General features: G+C 47.9%; 1 protein-coding gene across 2 annotated transcripts in view; it reads left to right on the top strand.

Moving 5' to 3' along the window:
- The window catches only part of LOC142589676 (cytochrome P450 3A5-like), a 41,824-nt gene extending 32,244 nt beyond the window's left edge, over positions 1 to 9,580 (top strand). For both annotated transcript variants that reach the window (XM_075701212.1, XM_075701214.1), the window contains 8 exons: positions 5,214 to 5,344; positions 5,937 to 6,048; positions 6,152 to 6,245; positions 7,145 to 7,253; positions 7,334 to 7,422; positions 7,726 to 7,866; positions 8,125 to 8,290; positions 9,396 to 9,580. In XM_075701212.1, the coding sequence (XP_075557327.1) occupies positions 5,214 to 5,344; positions 5,937 to 6,048; positions 6,152 to 6,245; positions 7,145 to 7,253; positions 7,334 to 7,422; positions 7,726 to 7,866; positions 8,125 to 8,290; positions 9,396 to 9,476 (923 nt within the window). In that variant the 3' untranslated portion in view covers positions 9,477 to 9,580. The remainder of the gene's footprint in view (positions 1 to 5,213; positions 5,345 to 5,936; positions 6,049 to 6,151; positions 6,246 to 7,144; positions 7,254 to 7,333; positions 7,423 to 7,725; positions 7,867 to 8,124; positions 8,291 to 9,395) is intronic.
- Positions 9,581 to 22,178: the final 12,598 nt, after the last annotated feature.

Here is a 22,178-nt window from a genome sequence, read left to right as displayed (position 1 = left end):
AGAGAAATGTAAAGAGGTTAACAACGCACGTGCTCGGTTGGCAACCCTTCATTTGGGTATGGAGAAAGGGGAAGAATAGAAAAGAAAAATAATGGTCGGTCATTCACAGTCTGTCGCAGAGGAATCTCGACTGGCATAAGCGCTTATACAATCCAATAGTATTCTTCACGAAATGTAGAAGGGCATATATATATATATATATATATATATATATATATATATATATATATATATATATATATATATATATAATTGGTAGACAGCTAAAGGAAGAAAGGATAGTCGCTTTATCGGCCGCGTAAACTTGGAAAAATTCGCTTACTAACTGGACTTCAAGCATAGTGTTAGTGCGCACAGGTAAACATGAACACATCGTACTCGATGACCGCGGACACTCGATGTCAAAGCCCTGGCGTGATGAAGTGCGGCAGCAACAGCGAGCGAAGTCTATCGCGTCAACACAAACTTAGCGGCAGTAACAGAGCACGCACAAAAGTATGAGCCGTCTGCAGATCGCTTTCAGGACACGGCGCGCGCGATCGCGCGAGGCCGACCGAAAGGCCGTGGGGGAGGGGGCTGATGAGAGGGAAAAGGGGGCCGGTGTTTGTCTCCGGCCGCAACTACGTACTTCGCGACCGGGCGCAAGGGAAATTGACGATCACGGCGCAATATCGCATACGAAAGGAAGAAAAGCGGGGAGGCAGCGCGGGAGAGAAGGGGGGGGGGGAGGAATTGCCTTGTACTCCACCTTCAACTGCGCAATTTGCGCGCGCGCGCCGTGTCCTAAAAGCGATCTGCAGAAGGCCCATGCCTTTGTGCGTGCTCTGTTATCGCCGCTAAGTTTGCGTTGAAGCGACAGAGAGCCCGCAGGTCACTTCGCTCACTGTTGCTGCCGCACTTGATCACAAGCCCTCGATTGAGCCCTGAACGTCGGCTCCCCTTGCGCGCTTTCACGCGGACATACGGCGCACGGCAAGGGTGTTATTACACATTGACTTTATACGGAACATCACGGCGACTGCAAAACTGCGCACGGACTGTCCATCATCATCATCATTATCATTATCATCATCATCATCATCATCAGCCTGGTTACGCCCACTGCAGGGCAAAGGCCTCTCCCATACTTCTCCAACAACCCCGGTCATGTACTAATTGTGGCCATGCCGTCCCTGCAAACTTCTTAATCTCATCCGCCCACCTAACTTTCTGCCGCCCCCTGCTACGCTTCCCTTCCCTTGGGATCCAGTCCGTAACCCTTAATGACCATCGGTTATCTTCCCTCCTCATTACATGTCCTGCCCATGCCCATTTCTTTTTCTTGATTTCAACTAAGATGTCATTAACTCGCGTTTGTTCCCTCACCCAATCTGCTCTTTTCTTATCCCATAACGTTACACCTATCATTCTTCTTTCCATAGCTCGTTGTGTCGTCCTCAACTTGAGGAGAACCCTTTTCGTAAGCCTCCATGTTTCTGCCCCGTAGGTGAGTACTGGTAAGACACAGCTATTATATACTTTTCTCTTGAGGGATAACGGCAACCTGCTGTTCATGATTTGGGAATGCCTGCCAAACGCACTCCAGCCCATTCTTATTCTTCTGATTATTTCCGTCTCATGATCCGGATCCGCCGTCACTACCTGCCCTAAGTAGATGTATTCCCTTACGACTTCCAGTGCCTCACTGCCTATTGTAAATTGCTGTTCTCTCCCGAGACTGTTAAGCATTACTTTAGTTTCCTGCATATTAATTTTTAGACCCACTCTTCTGCTTTGCCTCTCCAGGTCAGTGAGCATGCATTGCAATTGGTCCCCTGAGTTACTAAGCAAGGCAGTATCATCAGCGAATCGCAAGTTACTAAGGTATTCTCCATTAACTTTTATCTCCAATTCTTCCCAATCCAGGTCTCTGAATACCTCCTGTAAACACGCTGTGAATAGCATTGGAGATATCGTATCTCCCTGCCTGACGCCTGACGCCTGACGCCGGACTGTCCATATAATTGCTATCGCAGTACATCTTTTTTTTTTGCAGAAGTCACCTCCAGGATGAGCATATACATTATTATATGAGCATATATACAATACAGTGGCACAGCGCATTGCCCCGCCGAAACGCCTCTTGTATGAGGCGTCTACTGTAGTCGCGCGGCTCTCTCTACCGTGTTGCGGCTTAGGGTGGTGTTAGGGCAAAGAATCAACCCAGCCCTATTGACTGCTACGTCAACTTGTAGAAAATGAAGGAAAGAAAGGTTTATTGCTTAGTTACAAGCCTCCCGTTACGGAGCCCACTCCACGCAGGAGCAAGTTAAGCGTTCGAGTTCACATCAGGACCCTCTGTTCACTGCTCCAAAAGTCTCCGCTTTTAATACCGTCGTCTACTCTAGGCGAGTTGACTAGGGAATCTGAAGACTGTCCAGCAGCAAATCACTATCGTCGACTCCGTCGCCATACCACGCCCATGCTCCCAAAACTCTGCAGTAGCTCCGCCCCCGAAGCACGATTGTTTGGAATATGTGGCAAGAAAGCAACATGCGAATGTAAGGTCAGTCACGTTGTTCGGTAGCATTGAACGGGCCCCCCTTTTCGTCCTTAGCTCAGTATACTAGGTAATATTGGGGTGATGGCCTTTCTTTTTGGACCCGTCAAGAGTTGGTGTCCACGCTGCGTTGAAGTCTGCATGGGCGCTGATAGATGGGCGGGTGTTTGCCTTGTGGCAAACGCCAATTAACGCGTTTGTAGTGTTGAGTCGTAACAACCGCTTCCCTCTTAGTTGTTTTTCATGGAGTCACCCCATTCCTTCTCAACACGCTGCGCTATCTATTGCCGCCACCACAATGTCTGAATGTCTGAATATATATGACGTGGTTAAGACTCCGGAAAAGCACCTAAAAAAATTCAACTATATTTTTTGGCATTAAAGAGCCGCTTACACCCAGTGGCACATTGCCAGTAAGACGAGTTGGCGTGAAGAGGCTCATTGAAGACCGGCACCTTCTTAGTGTATTCGTAGGAGAGATCGCTAAAGCATCTTGCTGCTGTGATTCAAGAACCCGTGTGACGCTGTTTGGGTTCTGCCCAGCACCGGAGGTTTTAAAGACTATTTTCATTTTTTTTTTTTTTGCTAAGGAGGTTGGAAGGAAACGTTGGAAACAGGCCTCGAAACGCGTATAAAGATGGACAGTTGGTTCCAAAAAGGTGCGTCAAGTTTACTATGAATGATAACCGAATATTCGACGATCGCGATCTGGAAGTGCCACAGAATGTTCCTCTGGCCATTTATTACCCCTCCGCGAAGAAAGCAGGCGACAAATACGGCGAGGATACCGACATCGCTACATAGACGGAATCCTCTCCACTATTCACTGCGTTAACGCCGTCAGCTTGACCGATACAGTGCTCTGGCCACTTCTCGCGTGTTGCTCCTCGTACTTAATGAGAAAGTCGAACGCAGTGCCAAACTTTCTTTGCCGCTTCGATTGTCCCACTGCAGTTGCTGCTATCTTTCAGGCTGCAATGGAGTACAGGTTGAGAACACGTATTGTTTACGAGCCCGGATTCTCGAGCACGGAAAAGCGGAAAGGCGACGTCAAAAAGACATGTCCAGCGCGCATTATTTGGACGCATGCGCAATGCCCTCTGGGGCTCCCTGACCACCGCCACAATGCCTTCATGATCTCTCTAGTTGTCATCGCAGTGATCTATGAACGACTGTAAACACGCGTGACATATTTAAAACATTGCAGAAGCTCAAGCGCTTAAAATTGGGCTCACCCGCAGAATTTCAGAGAGGAGGTAGAGGTAGGAGGAAAAGAATGAGTAGAGCCAAGGCAGTCGTGAAATGAGTATGACAGCTTCGCCAGTTTTAGCTCGTGGCAGCATGAATACATGGGAAGACCGCGGGAACGGGGACAAGTGCCACCAGAAAGAACGCCTCGTTCAGGGCAACATCAATCGAGGAAACGCTACTACTAGTTATGGCAACAGTTGTGAACGAACACGACAAATGTATATTAAAAGTACGCAACGGTGCGTTCCTCTTATTTAAATGCCATTAGCATTCTTAAGGCATCTGACGCAATTTCAGGGGTCTGCTTGTCTGTAAGTCTGTCGGACAATCTTCTTGCCGAATTGCGTCATTGTACGGTCAGTAGTCTAATAGATAACGCATTGGGCCCCTATACAGATTGCACAAGGTGCAAATCCAACAAACGAACCAGCTTTGCTCTCTAGGTAAGTGCCACTCGGTATGTGCAGCTGTTCAGCTAACTTCTTTCAAGCATACCGTAGTCGCTGAGTATGTGCTTAGTTATGTGGGACTCTTTGAACGAAACTTTTTGATGCCAACTTAGGTCACTGATTACGTGGCACTGTTTATGCTCCCCTACTCAACGAAGCTCTTCGATGCTAGCTAGAGTCACCGGGTATATGCCGTTGGGTACAAGCGCCTGTTCAGTAACAAAACACTCATTAAGAAGTATAAGGGTTTGGGCCGAATTGAACCCGCATTACACATATTCAACGTAGTCTCTGTACATATTCAACCACACGCCACGGATGGGCTTTCTTGGTTGGGGTGCGATATGGCTTCGCGTATCCCGAGGGAATCGGGAGAAAGGAGCCCGGCAGCATAAACGCCCCATACATGACGCGTATCTACGGTGGCAGTATGGTGTGCTTGTACATTGTTTCAATGCTAATTTAATTCACGTCGATGTTCAACGTGATATGGGTCCTAGCGGAAGGAACATTCTTGAAAAAAATTAACACCGTGTCAGTTGGATCCACGTGGATAACTGACACAAGGCGTGCAGAAGCAACACCACATTAGAGCACGGTAGCGTCAAGACGAATCTATATGCACAAGCGGCCATCCAGTAGACGAACAATTCAGTCACGATGCGATACGCGATGTGAGCCAGTGGCAATTTGCTAACCGTCTCGCAGGTTACAAAGAATGGTGCACTACACCTCGAACGAGCAGTCTCGCGTTGTGTTCTGGGTACTGTGTAAACGCAAGTGGTGCTCACAAAGGAACATTTAACGTCCCCTCACAATTCTCGTTTGCAGACAACATCCCCGTCAATTATTTTCATTCAACACAAATGGCAGAACAAGTTTCGATTGAATCAATTTTCACATCACGTGTAATCAGCAGCAGTCTTTTTTTTTACTTCTATTTTCAAACCAGCGATCTTGTCGTTTTCTTTCAGCATGCTTTCCGGAGTTTGCCTCCTTGTGGAAAGCGGTAATGTCGTGCAGTTTGCGGTTCAACAAGACTGCCACAGACAACATCTTTGATGAACTTTCTCCTATAGTACAATTCCGTCGACGAAACCGCGAGGTAGGTCCTCTCAATCGTGCAGGCTTGACTGATATTTAAGTTGCTCACCCTTCTCCAGAAATACCTAGGTTCAAAAATCTACTCGAGTTTTCAAACAACATGCGGGGGACATTTATGTCATCAAGTTGTACGCAAGATTAAGCTCGCAAAGAACTCTGTCGTCCTGTCACAAAAATATTAATTCAGAAAATCACGTTACACATTATATTCAGCTTGCACCGAGATGTGTGAACTCGCGGCGTCATCGCCAAGTCAAGTATATACGCAGAGAATCAGAAGTTTGGCTTTGGCGATGACGAGCAGCTTATAGTAAAAGCTAAAATTGGGGGCTGTTAATAAAGGCTGACGTTGCGCCATCCAGCCGCTCGTGTTCATACAAGCTAAAATGCCAGCCACTGGAAACAGTGACGGTTAAAACGAAATCTTGCTCATGACCGATAGCTGCGATGGTACCAGTAATCTGTGGGACACCTATGAACCTAATTTACCTAAGGTCACAAAAGGTAAAGCGCGATGACGACTGCGCCTCATCTGCCGAGGTCACGTTGATTAGAAAATTTTCGTTGAATTGCCTGTCTTTATACCATTTCAGAACTACAGAAGCGATCTCCTGCAGTTGATGCTCAATGCAGAAGTTGAGGACGATGCCTTCGTAGACGCGCATTCGCTCACGACGTCCGTTGATGCAGATAGCGCATATGAAGGTAAAGTTAACAGCTGCCTACTTCTCATAACGCATCTGATAATTGAATGGGTGGTTTGTTCTTGACAGATGGCAACGCATTTCGTATCTGCTGTGTCTTTCAGAAAAGCAGCCTGTCAAAGCAAAGCAGAGCGGGCGGAAATGCTTTCTAACAAACACGGAAATTTTGGCAAACGGCTTCATCTTCTTCGTAGCGGGGTGAGAATACGGGAAGCTGATCGGTACTTGCTAACTGTCCAATTAAAATAATGCTGCTGCATATTGCATATGCGCGCTGGCAGAAATAAATCTCACTGTAAGAAAACAACCGGTACATCACCGCGTAAACGTTAAAAAACCAACAGAAATTTGATTTATAGCAATAAATAAAAGCTCAGTGCAATGACGTTTTCGTTCAACCTACTCCGACTCCAGGCGCAATATTGATAGAGCCTGAAAATTCTTCGTTTTTGTCATGTCCTGGTTGTGCAGTTTCCTTCAACACTCGCATAAAATTGTAACGCCATGGCAACACGATCAGCAATTGCACCACCTGAAGAACCTCCGTGTCTGGCCTTTTGCTCAAACAGTATACGGCATATTGGCCTCTGGTCGTTTACACCCTGACCTGAGAATTGCCACTGCTTTATAGCAATGTAATGCCACTTCAAACAGCTTCTGCTGTGTCAGCTATAAATACTGCATGATCTATGATAAAAGAACAAAGAAGTGTGGACATTGATTATGACTACATATCCTCCATTCAAAGTATAACATCAGTGCATGCTTATATTTCATAATTAAAAATGTTTCGCCTTTATGCCCTAAAAATGTGTAAGTATCACTCTTTGCTCCGGAGCTATAACAACATATTGAGGTTTCTTTACAACACAGCGATATTTTTTACTACTCAGAGTGGCCAGAAGCTTCAACTTGCGCGCCTTAAAAATCATATAAGATACAGAAAATCATTAAACACTCTCTATCACGATGTTCCTCTAAATAGTTTGCTTGGTTCGTCCACAGCTACGATAAGATGTCAAATTTCACCTTCTTTCTCGATATGCCGCTCTTGCTAACTGGAATCATTGTAGCGTTAATGCACAAGTAAATTACAGGTCCGAGACAACGGCTTCAACTCTGGCGTTTACAGCGTATCTCCTTGCAAAACACCAAGACATTCAAGACCGTCTTCGAAAAGAAGTTCTTGTCATCCTGAAGAGAGATGTATGATTTTTTTTTTTGTATCCTTGGTGGCACTTTTTATTCGTCATGTGAGCGTAACTCAAAAACTTGTGGTGTTTCAGGGAACCTTTACGTACGACAATGTTTTCAGCATGAAATACATGGACCAAGTTATATCGGAATCGCTTCGTTTTTATGCGCCCGCCATAGGGTAAGTAATGGTTTTCGATGATAACAGTGTTCTTTATTTACAATGAAATTCATTCAAGGGCTTTTTTTTGCTTTCGAGACCATTTGTATGTCTTCGTAAAAATCCAAAGATATTATGAACACGCCACTATCCCACAGGCAACAACTTCTCAGTTGATATTCCACCAAGTAATAAAACCATCATTCCAGGCACTTATTTCACACCGAATCGTCGTACAAATGTGGCTAATTAACGTTCTTTACATTTCTCATTTGGTGAAGTTGAATCATTAACACAAGTTTTCTTTTTCTCTCTGTTCGACAGCTTCACAACAAGAGGATGTGCTAGCGACTATGTCCACAAGGGCATCACTATACCTGCTGGAACCAACATCATTATTCCTCATTACCACATGAGCCGTGACCCAGCCTTTTGGAAGGAACCGGAAATTTTCGATCCCGAAAGGTCGCTATCTTTGTCCTATATTAATCACATGTGTTGCCCCCATATCGATCATCTAGGCCCATATTCGCGTAACGTGCTTACGTAACAAGAAGCCTCCGTAAGAGCAGACGGTAGGAAATCGTAATGTGTAACAGAGCATTTACCGAATGAGGCCGGTGTAAATCATTTGCGAGATCAAGTAAAACTTCTGAATAAGAGGTTGAGTCAGTATGTACTTTTCAATTCTCATTTGTACTCCTTGCCACAATCCTCTTGCAGATTTAGCCCTGAAAACAAAGGCGAGGTTGATCCTGCGGCGTACCAACCTTTTGGTCAAGGCCCTCGCAATTGCGTCGGTATACGCTTCGCTCAACTCGAGATGAAACTTACCTTGGCCAAGCTGATGGCGAAATACAAGCTCGTTCTGGACGACCGTCACATTAAGGTGCGCGCTTTCTCATGAAACATTCGACGCAATTTCCCATGGAAAGCCCAACTTGCGTTTCTTTCCACCGGGAAGAATTCAAATAAATAATAATTCAGAATTGAAACCTGTTAGCAATGAATACTGTTTATATGACTAGAATATCTGTTTCGTCTGTATAGTTGATACATCTATACTAACTTCAACTCCAGTGTATATTAACCCAACATAGTAAACTTGCGCATTACAAACCTCGTCATATGTGTTCATTTCAAAGATTCTTTTTTCACTCGAACCTTTACTAATTCAAATACTGAGATAACCAGCTCCGGATTCAAATAGAGATGAGGTCCAGCTGTAAATACTATTGGCGTAAACTTCGCTGCGTGTATTGTAGTAATATCATACTGAATTGCATTAGGTCATCGAAAAAGGTATGCCCCTAGATTCCGCAAGGAATTTTGTCTTTCATCAGGCCGCGGAAGCAAACATGCTCAGTTGCCAAAAAGATAGATCCAGCGACAATCCTTGTTTCAACACTACATGGTGCAGTAACCCCGTGGGTTGCGAGATACAGTTGAGCTTGTGTTTACAGGTTGAATCCCAGCCCCGGGAGCATCATTTTAATGTGGACGAACTGCAAGAGACGCTGGTAAAGTTAGATTTTGGTGGAAGTAAAAGAACCTTCCATATTGAAAAGATTTTGCGCCAAAAAAACAACACACAGCAGAAAGACGACGACTTTCTGGTGTGTGTTGTTTTTTTGGCGCAAAATCTTTTCAATATGCAAGATCACCAACTAGCCCAGCAGTTAACTCTTCTAAAAGAATCTCAGGGGGTCAAATTTATTGCGCAGTACCTCACTACGGCGTGTGCATCATAAGCATTCGTAGGTTAGGCATATAAAACCCAGCAATACTATTTATTAAATTTTTCGCTTGACTACTGTTCTCTCCTTATTCTGAAGTTTCTTAAAAAATTATACATTGGTGTTAGGCTCAATACGCCAAAACATGAAAAAATTCTGGGGTCACTGTAGAATTAGCACTGCTTAAATTGTTCCATTAGACTATTGCGGCTACAGATGAAATTTGTGCGGTAATGCATGCATTGTTTATCATTGCAGGAGAAAGTGTTGGAGCTTGAATCTACCTTCGTCTTGGCCTACCCTAAGCATGGCATATGGCTCAAGCTTGAAAAAATTTGAACATCAGTTCCACTTTTTCCACGTACTCAAGGGATGGTTAGCCACCGAGTATTTTAGAAGAGCTGTGCACTTTATAACATCTTATTAAATTGCACCAAATAAGCTCGCCGTTTTATTTTATTATTGATTCAGTTCATTTTTTACATGCGTTTGCAAAATTAGGAGCCTTCGCGCACTTTCCTGGTGCCATCGATCCATCTATGTTTGTGTCTAACTGTTTTCCCGCCCAATCAGGGTTACTGGGTAGTACAGTCGGCGTCCCCCTTGCGTAGAGCGCGGGAACGGCGGCCGCGTGGTGGCACCGGAGGCGGCCAGTGACGTGTAACGGTATCTCCTGGGCTCGAAATCAGAAGTGTCTGGGCACGCGCGGCCGACATACCTAATCTCGGGCCCAGCCACTACTGTTAGGCGTCACTGGCTGCATGCGGAGCGGCCCGGAGGCAACCGCCCCCGCGATCTACACAAGGGTGACGCGCTCTGTACATGGGCGAATCGTGAAGTAGAGTATCACACTGCAGTGCTGAAAGAACCGGTTACGAAGCGAACTGTGAGACCAACTTGGGTCACTGGCTATGTGACAATAAGTACAAATGTGCCGCTCATGAACAAACCTCTTCATGCGGACGTGGATCAGTGCATGTGCGGGATTCGGTAGGTACTGCTGTTCAATTAAACCTTAGGATGCCAATCTACAGCAGTGGGTGTCTAACACTCGCACTGCGATCGTATTCAGTGAACCTGTTTGATGCAAACTTGGTTCACCGGGTAGGTGCCATTAGGTTTGTGCCACTCTTCAATGAAAGCCTTTGATGCCAGCTTGGGTATATAGGTGCCACTGCGGATTTGCCGCTCTACAACGACGAAGAAAATTCCTTAAGTTTCTCCGACGCTGAGTGTAATCGACTTCGCCCCCCAAGGGTTCCGTAATAACCTCAAGCCGAGGCTGTGATAGGTTACGCCAAAAATGCGTAGGATATGTGCCACTTTTCAGTGGACATCTTTCACGTCAACGCTGTAGCAAACTGCGCCATGCAGGCATTGGGTATCTGCCGCTCGTCAATGAACCTCTTGCCGACTTGGCTGGCTTAAGAGCCCCGATTTCTGGGCTAGTTGGTTACACATAGCAGATCGCGGTCAAGCGCGCACAAACAAGGAAAGAGCGAGGAGTATACAACAAAAGCGCTTGCTTCCAACTGATGGTGTATTTACAAAATTGCATAATATGAACACTTTCCTTGATGACGTCACAAGACCGAAATGCGGACCTCAAGTGGCCATGCTCAGAAACTTAGTTTCTTTGGACGACAGAAAAGCAGAAGGTGCGCTGACACGCGATACGCCCACCTTTCTAATGCAGTCTACTTCAATTATCTCCCAAATGTCTTGCTTGTAAAACTAGCAGGTGCTGTCACCATCGAAGGCGATACCCAATGTAAGCGAATAGTCGAACGTTTCAGAAAGCTGTTTAGTTTAATTAAATTATAAGGTTTTAGGTGCCAAAACCACGATGTCATTATGAGGCATGCCATAGTGGGGGACTTGGGAAATTTGGACCACCTGGGGTTCCTTAACCTGCACTTTAATCGAAGTACACGGCCGTATGCACATTGCGCCCCCATAAAAATGCGGCCGGCGTGGCCGGGTTTCGATCCCACAACCTCGTGCTGAGCAGCCCAACACCATAGCCACTAAGCAACCACGACGGGTGCGTTTGCTTTAATAAAGCAATATTGGCTTGAAGGCCTATATTTGTTGTAACGATGATATGATGATCTATAGGTAGTGATTGTTGTTTCATTGTGCAATTCTTTATTCTATTGTTTTATTGCGAGCTTTTTTCTGAGAGTTTCAGAACGTCTCTTGCAGTCACGAAATATGACTTAGTGCTGTTAATGTTTCCAAATTTACAGCAGATGTTTTTCTGAAAACTTGCTGCCTGCAGTGCAGGAAAAAATTTTTATGAATATTTAGTTGTGATGCCCATGTCGAGTCTTTATAATCACAAAAATGTTTTATTACGGGTATTGAACTGTTATGGATGCTGTGGTATGTCATAAATAAGAACTAAAAGATTTGTTTCAAGTTGATGCCTTCTGAATTAGTGTGTTGACGGTTTTTAACAAAACACAAAAAAACGCTGTTTATCTCCACAGATACTGAGTAACGCATTGAACTACCCCTAAAGCCTCGTAGTGCACCTCATATAAAATAGCTCTTTCCTGTATTTATTTGCGCTGTGATGTGACTAATTACATTATTTGTTTAGCAAAAGGTTCCGTCCACATTCCCCGCTATGCTCAAGATTTTATCTTGTTAGTAGTTCTATCGTTCGAAAGTAACTTACGCTTTCATAAGATACCCCGTCTGAAAGTCCTATGGCAATAAACACTGTGATGTCATCTACAAAAGTGCGGCCGTGAAGCTTATGTTCCCCAGAGTTTACACGTAGCGCTGTCAAATGTGGTTCATCAGCTTGACCGAAGAAGTCGTGAAAAAATTGTTTTCATGGCACGTGATTAATAGCGCCGCAGCAGCCTCGCGCCCCTTGTGAAGCAAGAAAGAGACAACCGCGGCCACTTAAATTTTGTGGTTGTTTCAGGCTCCTTTGCCAAATGCAGTTCGTTGACAGTCGGAACCCACACGATATATGAGCCCGGTTCAATTACATTGGTCGACTTTGAAGTTTACCACAGAATAAGGCTTTACTCCTTGTTTCAAGAGCACATGATTGCTTCCGAGTCCAGCATTCTCCAGGACATTTTTTTTTTTCGATCACCTTTCAAATATTCCCGAAAATGATCAGAGACCGAGCAAGAAAGATGGGATGGAGGTGCAACGGGTTTAAAATATTAGATCTGTTTCACTGAAGCGTGAGTGAGGAAGGGGAAGCGAAACAAAAAGAAAGAAACGTTTCAACGTCACTACGACAAATACAAAACGGATCACGGGAAATCAAAAGTACACTGAAGTATTTTAGGCGTTCGCCGAGTCAATGTCTTCGAAAGGAGCGTGCCCGCCATCATTGAGCAGCTAAGGCCCTACCCTGACCTACACTACTCCTGCTGATGAAGTGCGAGTCTGAAACCGCAGCCAACGCTGGATACCTTGCATATCTTGGCATTCTTGGATATCTTCAGTGCGCTATAAAACAAGCAACGCACGTGTCACGCCTTGACGTAATACAGATACAATGTACATTCTCTGCTATGTTAGCAATAATCATTTTGAGAACAGAAGATAGGCGTAACCACATTCAAAACCGAATTTATTCCACCAGAATTATCCTTATGCGGATGAAAATAAAAAATAACAAAACAATCTGGAAGAGAGTTAAAGACTGCCGAAAGGCCGATCGGACAAAAAGAAAAGAAACAGTAGCGAGTTCGATTTCTCAGCCTGGTGGGTAAATTCATGTGGAGGCCTCGAACACACATCATTGTCTCAGCAAACTTCTATAGACAAACACAATCACACCTCTTGGCCATGCAAACGAGGCAATAGTTTCCTGACATAAAACTGTTCTCTTTTCGACAACCATGCAAACACGTTGGCATTTATCACCTTCTTATGATACAATACACCCAGGAGAACTACCCTTGCGTCTGCGTTTTAAAGGTGCAATGAATGCTTGTGCTAAACAATGCTCCAAAGCACACAAGCCTCTCGCGGTTATCGGTGAAACACATTCTTGTTACACTTGCCTGTATCACTGCACGGTTTTCCCTCGGGCAGCTTTTGAAGCCCTTATCCCTTTTGTTCAGAGTATAAATTTCCAGAAAAGAATGAAATACACTACACTGCGACTGTGGCGCACTACAGTTCACGTGGAATATGTGTTCTGAATAGACGTGCTGCTAAATCATACGTCACGATATTTGTTACCAACCAACACATGCTTTTGCAGTTGTGTCTTTTTTATCGTCTATAATAGAGTCCGTGTTCCTTTTGTTTTCAACCCCCCCCCCCCAGATAAAAGCTATGAGAAGTATTTCAATGGAAATAAAAAAATTACGGCAGAACCCATCTCAAGATGACTGTCGACGTTATAATGCGATTAGCGTTCTAGCACTGCAACGACACACCGCCCTGCTGAAGTCGCGTTTATTTAAAATCTGTAGCGGCTTTCCTGAGACTTTCATTGCTTCAACTTTATGCGATCCACACTGTCTCCTCTATCGGCCCACTTTGGCATTTCACTCGCTTGCCAAAGTCGTCTATAAGCATGAATGCATGCCAGCGAGTGTGTGATGATAAGCAGTGACAACGTTGGAACGACAAAACAATGACGTCGATGGAAGGACAAAGTCTGTGAGACGATAGCGGCAGGACCACAATGAGATGGTGATTCCCAAATGATGACGATGATATAACGACCACAGCGTGACAACTACTCCATGGCAATGGATACATGACAGTGACTGTCTCGTGACGACGCAGTGGCATAATCACGATTGCATGAAGACAGCATGATTCGTCTAGAAAGATGGAGTTAAGGACGTTGAAACGATGATGGCTGAATGACTTTGACGACATGACGACAATGGTGTGACGCTTGTGAAGTGATGACGAGGATTAACAGACTCCAGCATCACGATGGCGTCCCAGCCACGAGACCGTAACTAGTCGCACAAGTTATTAGATAACTTCCACCACTACATCGGCTCTTCACGACACGGCATGATGGGAGTCAGATGAGGACCAGGCAGTGGGTTTGAGCCACATCTGACGTGGTTCGCTCGGCTCCCGCTTTTCGCCAACATTTCTGGATGTTTTTCGAGTGTGTACCCCTCATCTTTCCACATTTTCGGATCCGTGAAGTCAAGAGAAACACGCCGATACCCGACTTTTGTGGATGGGTGGACTTTTGTGACATTTCTTGCCGTTTTCTTTCGACTACGCCGTGACCGTGTGCTTAGGCTAACCGTGTTAGGGTTCGCGAGTCGAGGCATCGCTCGCCCACCTCTTCTCGTCGTAGGCTTTTCCACGGACTTTGTGATGGAGTCTGAGGTGGAAGGGGAGTTTTTATCCCCCGAGGACTTCACTAAAGACTCCGGGTGGCAGCTCGTTGCCAACAGACGTTCTTCAATGAGCAAGAGAAACGCGGCCAATGCCAGTGCGGCCGACATTCAGCATGACACCGGTTCCAACGCTCGGCGTAGCGCCGACTGTGCGGGCATTAAAAGCAAGATCATTCGAGGGGCCAGGATGCCTCCGATGGCCAAGGAAGACGCAAAGATCGTCGTGCGGCCCAGGGGAGGCCTGTGTATCAGCAAGTGTGGACCTACCGCAGTCACCGACGCCATATGGCAGGCTGCCGGGCTCGATTCCGCGTCGCGGGACACCGACACGATGTGTCCCAACTTTGAACAAAACATAATGGTGATCAGCACACCAAACAGGGACAACGCTGCACGCTACGTCGACATCGAGGGCATCTCCGTCGCCGGCCAACGTTTCGAGGTGAGCGCTTACGAGGCCGCCCCCCCCCTACACGTGCAAGGTCGTCATCCGAGGCATCTCCCTTACCGACGGGCCTGCAGCGATAGACAAAAAACTCGTCAACCCGAGAAATCCTACGGCGCTGGGCGCCAAAAGAATCAAGAACACCGGCGCCATGGTGGTCCTGTTCGAGCGGTACCAGGTGCCAAATTTTCTCTCCTACGGCGGCACTATCGTCAGCTGCACTTCATTTCGCTAGCAAATGGACGTGTGTTACAGCTGCGGGAGACTCGGGCACCGCTCCGACGTCTGCCCTTGGCCCAACGACGCCATCTGCAGAGGATGCGGAGAAGCAAACCCCGACGCTCAGCATAGGTGCGATCCCAAATGCAAGCTGTGCGGAGGCGACCACCTTACCGCCGCCAAGGAGTGCAAGCGACGATTTCAGACGCCATATCTCGTCAGGCGCAGACGGGGGCAACGCTCCCGCGCCCTCAACGCCGAACATTTCCCGCCCATGGAGAGCTCGAATCAAGCCCGGCAAGCATCGCCTGAACGCCAATACGGTCGCAGCCGCTCCCGGTCCAGGGGGAGATCCAGGTCTCGTGGCCGCTCGAGCGGTCGCACCAGGAGCCGCTCAGTCTCCAGGGTCAGGAAGATCCCTGTTGCGATCCTGATCCAGGTCCAGATCCGGTTCCAGGGGCCTCCCGGGTTCCAGAACCCAGCCAGCATCTGGGCCTCAGCCCGCCTCCACACGTTGCGGAAAGCAGCCGACCCTTCTATGTGCTGATCTGGTACGACCCAAGCCCGGCGCCAATACCCAGGCTGCTCCGGCACCTCTTAGCAACCCACCCACAGAGCAAGCTAGAGACGCGGAAGTCATTCGCTTACGCAAAGAAAACGACGACCTCAAGAACACGATCAAGACACTAGTTAGCGAAATGGCAGAGATCAGGAAACTCATTTCGAATGTGTCGGGCAACGGTGCGTCAGTCATGGCCACCGAGACTCCAATCCCAGCTCCGGTAGACGGTACTGCGACGTCCTCCAAACGCAAGGTACTCAAAGGTACTCACCCGCTGTACTCAAACAAACATGTGAATCGGGAGCGTTGTCTGCAGAAGTCAGCGAGATTAAGCAAAGTCTCATTGGGCTGGCAGACGGCCTGAAACAGGTCACCGCTAGCGTCGCTTGCCTCAGTGATAACGTTCGCCAAATTCAGGTTGCGCTCGGGGACCCCAACAGGGGCCTCGGAGCTCTCGCAGATCGCATCGACACCATTGAGGCGCGAATGGCTTCATCCGCCTCCGTCGTACAACCGCTAACCGTTCCCGCCATACTAAAGGAAGCTACACTTCATTATCCCACCAGCGCGGCGACATGAGGACCCATTCTTTGCGCAGGCCTAACTGCCCCGTTAGGTGGTAGCCCGTCAGGCCAGCCATAATGGATAGATTCAAAGAGAGTTTTCGCATTTGGCAATGGAACTGCAGAGGGTATTTTAACAAAAAAGCCCCTCTGCAGCAGTTTTTCAGGTCTTTCTCCGCGAAACCTCAGGTCATTGCTCCCCAGGAAACATTAATCTCCGCCGCCTCGCTCCAGGGCTACAGGGCCGTGTCGGGCCGGCGGCCCGGGGGGCGAGGGATTTGCACCTGGATCGATAAACGGCTAACTCAAGCCTCAAGCTGTCGAGGGGTAGAATCGAATATGCCATGGTTGAGATCCTGCTCGACGTTCCACAGCGGAATCAGCGCAGAAACAACGTGTTCGTCCTCAATGTATATAGCAACCCCAGAGAGTCGCGCCAGCAGTTCAAGACCATTCTCAAGAAGGCGACCGACTTGGCCGGCCCTCGAACCTTCGTCGTCGTCGGCGACTTCAACGCACCATATGGCATCTGGGGTTACGTCTACGACACTACCAAGGGGCGCAATCTGTGACAAGACGCCAACGAGATGGACCTCACTGGGGTTACTGACAAGAAGTTTCCTACGCGCATTGGCAACTCCATCACCCGGGACTCGACACCCGACCTCACCTTCGTGAGGAACGTCGAGGACGCGGGTTGGGAGAACACCGCCATGGAGTTCGGCAGCGACCACTACATTCTCGAGACCAACTTCAAGGTGTATCGGAGTAGGGTCAGGGAATTCACGTTCATCGATTGGGACCATTTTCGCAAGATTCGTGACGAACCTGGGAGAGCCAGGGCACCCGCCACTCTCGAAGAATGCTGTGAAGTCATCCGGAACGACGCTTCCGCGGCCACCAAGAAAGTGGAAACAGATCTCGACGTCGAGCGGATGGACAGCAGACTCGCCCACCTGGACGAGGCCGAAATCGCCATGTTCCGCCGATGGAAGGGTCAAAGGCTCAATCGCAGACTCCGAAAGAAGACTTCGGAGCTCAACAAGGTCATCGAAGACCACTGCAAGGCGCTTTGCCAGCAGCAGTGGGACGAGCTTTGCGAATCCATCGACGGACAGATGCGCAACGGCAAATCCTGGGGTATGCTGAAGCATATTCTCGATGAAAGCGGCTCGAAGTCAAATCAAAGGCATACGTTGGCCCGGGCCCTTCACGAAGCCAACAGGTCTAACATGGTCGATGAACTCGTCGCAAGACTCATACAGAAGTACTTGCCTGTCCGTCGCGACGGAGATCCGTCGACCCAACTCCCGGACTACCGAGGCCCTCCACGCCCCGAGCTGGATGAAGACTTCTCCATTGCCGAGGTCAGACAGACCATCTTCGCGCTCAACCGCAAGTCTGCGCCGGGTCCGGACAGAGTCACCAACAGAATGTTGAGAAACCTCGACGACACGTCGATTGTCTTTCTGACCGACAAGATAAACGAGTCCTGGAAGAGCGGCATTGTACCTGCAGAATGGAAGACGGCCTGCACGGTGCTCATTCCCAAGCCCGGCAAGGCCCCGAACATCGAAAACGTGAGGCCGATTTCTCTAACCTCCTGCGTAGGCAAGGTCATGGAGCGCGTCGTCCTCAACAGGCTTAACGGGTACCTCGAAGACAACGAGGTTTACACGTACAGCATGATCGGCTTCCGCGCCGGACTCTCAATGCAGGATGCCATGAAACTAATCAAGCATCAGATTGTGGATGGCCGTTCCAGAGACGTCAAGGATCTGCTCGGTCTGGACCTCGAGAAGGCTTTCGACAACGTGCTCCACACCTTTATCGTCAAGACCATTTCAGACCTGGGTCTCGGTTCCAGATTCCACAACTACGTCAGCTCTTTTAACTGACAGGAAGGCCAAGCTTCGCATCGGAGACTTCCGCTCCGAAGATGTGCCCCTCGGAGGGCGGGGCACTCCTCAGGGCGCCGTCATATCCCCAGCACTGTTTAACATCTGTATGATTGGTCTTTCCAAGAGGTTGGCGCGCGTCGAGGACGTCAAGCACACCGTTTACGCCGATGACATCACCATATGGTGCTCCCGCGGCTGCGAGGGCAGAGTCGAAGAAGCCATGCAGGAGGCGATCGATGTGATCGAGGAGTATCTCCGCCCCACCGGACATCGATGCTCCCCCGCCAAGTCGGAGCTCCTACTTTACAGAAAAGAGAAGGGAGGCAGACCCAAAGATTGGAAGCCAGTCTCTGAAAGCAGCATCAGACTTCGCACTTGTGACGGGGGGGAGGGGGGGTGATACCCAGGGTCGACGTTATTCGGGTCCTGGGCAGGTTTGTCGAATTCAACGGGGGAACGGAACTGCTCTCCGTAAGATCATCGCAAAGACGGACAACGCATTTCGCCTCGTTCGCAGAATCGAAAACCGGCATCGAGGCATGAAGGAAAGCAATCTTCTCAGGCTGATCAATTCCTTCGTACTCTGCCACCTCACGTACACGATTTCTATGCACAACTGGTTCAGAGCGGAGCGAGACAAGCTCAACGTTCTTATCCGCAAAATAGTCAAGAGGGCTCTCGGGCTACCCATCAGGACCCATACCGAGGATCTCTTGAAGTTGGGGGTACATAACACCGCCGAGGAGATTGCCGAAGCCCAAGAACGCACGCAACTCAGTCGTCTGGACACCACAGCGGCAGGTAAACGCATCCTCGAAGAGCTGGGTTACCACCCTGCGGAATTCTCGATGGTCAGTACCCCGATCTCTAGGTGCATTCGAGACAAGTTCGTAGTAGCCCCTGTGCCCCTAAACGTCCATCCCGTCCACACCGAGGGCAGACGCAAGGCCAGAGCAGCAGCCATCCTCAAACAGATCAAGCGTCACGACATTAGCGCAAGCTTCGTCGACGCTGCAGAGTACAGTGACGGGAAGATTTTTGCCGTCATTGTGGTCGACTCGAGCGGAAACATTTCCAATAGCGCCTGGATTCGCACTTCAGACCCCTGAGTCACCGAGCAAGTCGCCATCGCCCTCGCCCTGTTAGACGATCGTGGGTCCTAAATCTATAGTGATTCCAAAACGGCAGTTAGGGCTTTTCAGAAGGGTTGCATCACCAAGGAAGCTGTTCGCCTTCCTAGCGGCTCGAGTCCACATGCTCTCACAAACCATTCAACTCATTGGTTTCCCGCTCACGTAGAATCGGTCGAGGGTGCTCCCCCGAACCTCAATGAGTCTACCCACGAGGCTGCGCGTGACCTCACCGACCGCGCTTCCTCTATAAGGAGCACTGACTCTCCTCCTCTCTACGGTCCCAGGGACGCTCCCGCTACTCACGAGATAATTAAATATTTCTACATGTCCAGAAGGGTCTTTCAACCCCCTCACCCCAAGTTGAATAGGGCGCAAGCCGTTTCGCTTAGGCTCCTACGGACCAGCACATATCCGTGTCTGTCCGCTCTCCACGAGGCTTACCCCGACGTGTATCGCGACGACGCCTACCCGTCCTGCGGCTAGACCTCCACTCTACCTCACATGCTCTGGGAGTGCGGGTCGACATACCCCAAGTTCATCATGGAGGAGTGGGACTCGCTTCTGCGCAGCCCCGCTCTAGAAAAGCAAATCCTGGCCGTCCGGCATGCCCACGACCGGGCAGGTGGGCTAGACCTGCCGGTCCCGACGTTGGACTACCCGGGTGCGCGACGAGTTCGCGTCCTCACCGGACCTACAATAAAGTTTGTTCACTCACTCACTCACTCAGTCAGTCAGATGACGAAGCTGGAATGAGGACGACCATGACGGCATGACGACTACGAGCACATACCTAGAGTCCTAAGAAGGTAGACAACATGGGTCACAACATAGATAGATAGATAGATAGATAGATAGATAGATAGATAGATAGATAGATAGATAGATAGATAGATAGATAGATAGATAGATAGATAGATAGATAGATAGATAGATAGATAGATAGATAGATAGATAGATAGATAGATAGATAGATAGATAGATAGATAGATAGATAGAATGTTACTTGCATTAATAGCAAGAGAGAGAGAAATTTATTTACAGAAAGGCAGAGAGGTCGGCCTGAGCTGTAACTTGCTCTGGCCTGCTACTCTACTCTGGGGAAAAGGGACGGGGAGGGAAAGGGCAGATGAATGATGATGGTGTAAGGAAGAGATGCGTATATACAAATTCACAGAGTTGTGGCATCTCTCCTGCATAAATACTATAGCCCCTGCGGAAAACAAATTTGTGTGGCTTTCTTATTTAGCGGGACGCAGGTAAATATTAATCATCGTTAACAATGGCGCAGTAAATGTAAGATCTTGCAAATATGTTAATATAGAGAAAATTTTGCTGTTGCTTCTCAATGCATTCTAAAGCTGAAGACGGTAATCTGAAGAGGCAAGAAATTTCTGCAAATTTGTTTCGGCCAGGACATGCTTCAAACAACCTATGAAAGGTAGAGACTTAAACATGTTTGTTGTTCATGTTTAAGAACAGTGCGAGAGACAGGGATAAAAGAAAAAGAAGAGTCACACAGTGCTGACTTTTAAAAGCTTTATTGAGGAAACGAAAATCATGTAGTATGGAGGCATGCGTAGAAACTGGCGGCTATCAAAACCGTCATATCGATGACTCGGAAAAAACAAATGAAGCGGGGGCTCGGAGCTGTTAGCTTCTGAGGCTGTGTCACATTTATCTTCTCCCTACACCCTCACCTCTTCCTCGTTCGCTGCGATCAACGCTCACTGCAGCTGGAGCAGCAGCTGCTGCTTTCAGCTTGCCACACTGGCCACAGGCACATCAAGGTTAACACAAAAGATTAACGTAACCCTTCATACATTAGTTGTTCAGACATGGGTCTTGATTTTTTAATAGCGGAATGGAGGGGGGCGCGACAGCAACCAAATGAGGGGGAGGGGGGCTGAGCAAAAAATTTGTCTCCGGCAAAAAAGAAAGCAGTAGTACTGAAACTATGCATGCAGTAGTGGGATAGAAGTCATTCCCTTCTCTTTCATTTTCAATAGGGCGGAAGAGGGAGACAACGAAAAAGGTCATTTCTTGGCACAAGCGAAAGACACAGCCCCGTTCTTCTTCTTTTTCTGAGGGGGATGAAAATTACCAGAAATGTCGTTCCTCGGCAAAATTAGATAAGGAAGACGACAGCATTTTGTGTACAGCTTGATGATATTACATAAGCGATCGCGTTTACAAACCCATAGCGAACAGTGTGGCTACTATCGTAACTATTCCTTAATTAATCTCTCGCGCTTATTTCGTTGCGCACATGCTGTTTCCTCTAAGTTTAAAATTATTGTATTGAGTTAGAGTATCAATAATATGATACTATGCAAATTTCACTCACTTTCAGGGACCCGCTCATTGACTTGGCACCCTATTCGCTCAAGAGTTGTTTGACTAGAACTCGATATCGTGACTTCGTTCTCGATGAGTGCTCGCTGTGCTCCACACCACGCAGCATCCATCATTATTTCACCACGCTCGAGAATCGATTAGGCCGGCAATCCCAAGCAGGGCTACTTTCCGTGTTAGGAACCGCCTCTTTCAAAATTACGGCGCCTTTAGTCGGTCGTTTATGCCGACTCAGGGAGCACTCAGCGCCTTTGAAGGATGTTGCGGGCGCTATGCGCCTACCTGCACGCATCAAAGATTGCGGTTGCACTACGCTATTTAGAAATGCAGCCATTTTAAACAAGTCTAATGACAGACTGGCGAAAGAAATTATTGAGGCTGGCCAGATATACGCACAATCTGCCCCGTGTCAGTGTCCCGTCAGTTGCCCTGACGGATAAAGAAATTAGTTATCTCCTTGGGCGTTAGCATTTTTAACAATTTTTGCATGTGATTATGTACGAACTTCG

This window comes from Dermacentor variabilis, chromosome 8, assembly GCF_050947875.1.
Source record: "Dermacentor variabilis isolate Ectoservices chromosome 8, ASM5094787v1, whole genome shotgun sequence".
In the NCBI taxonomy this organism is placed as follows: domain Eukaryota; kingdom Metazoa; phylum Arthropoda; class Arachnida; order Ixodida; family Ixodidae; genus Dermacentor; species Dermacentor variabilis.
Note: the sequence above shows the minus strand (reverse complement) of the source record. Positions and strands in the feature narration are given on the sequence as shown.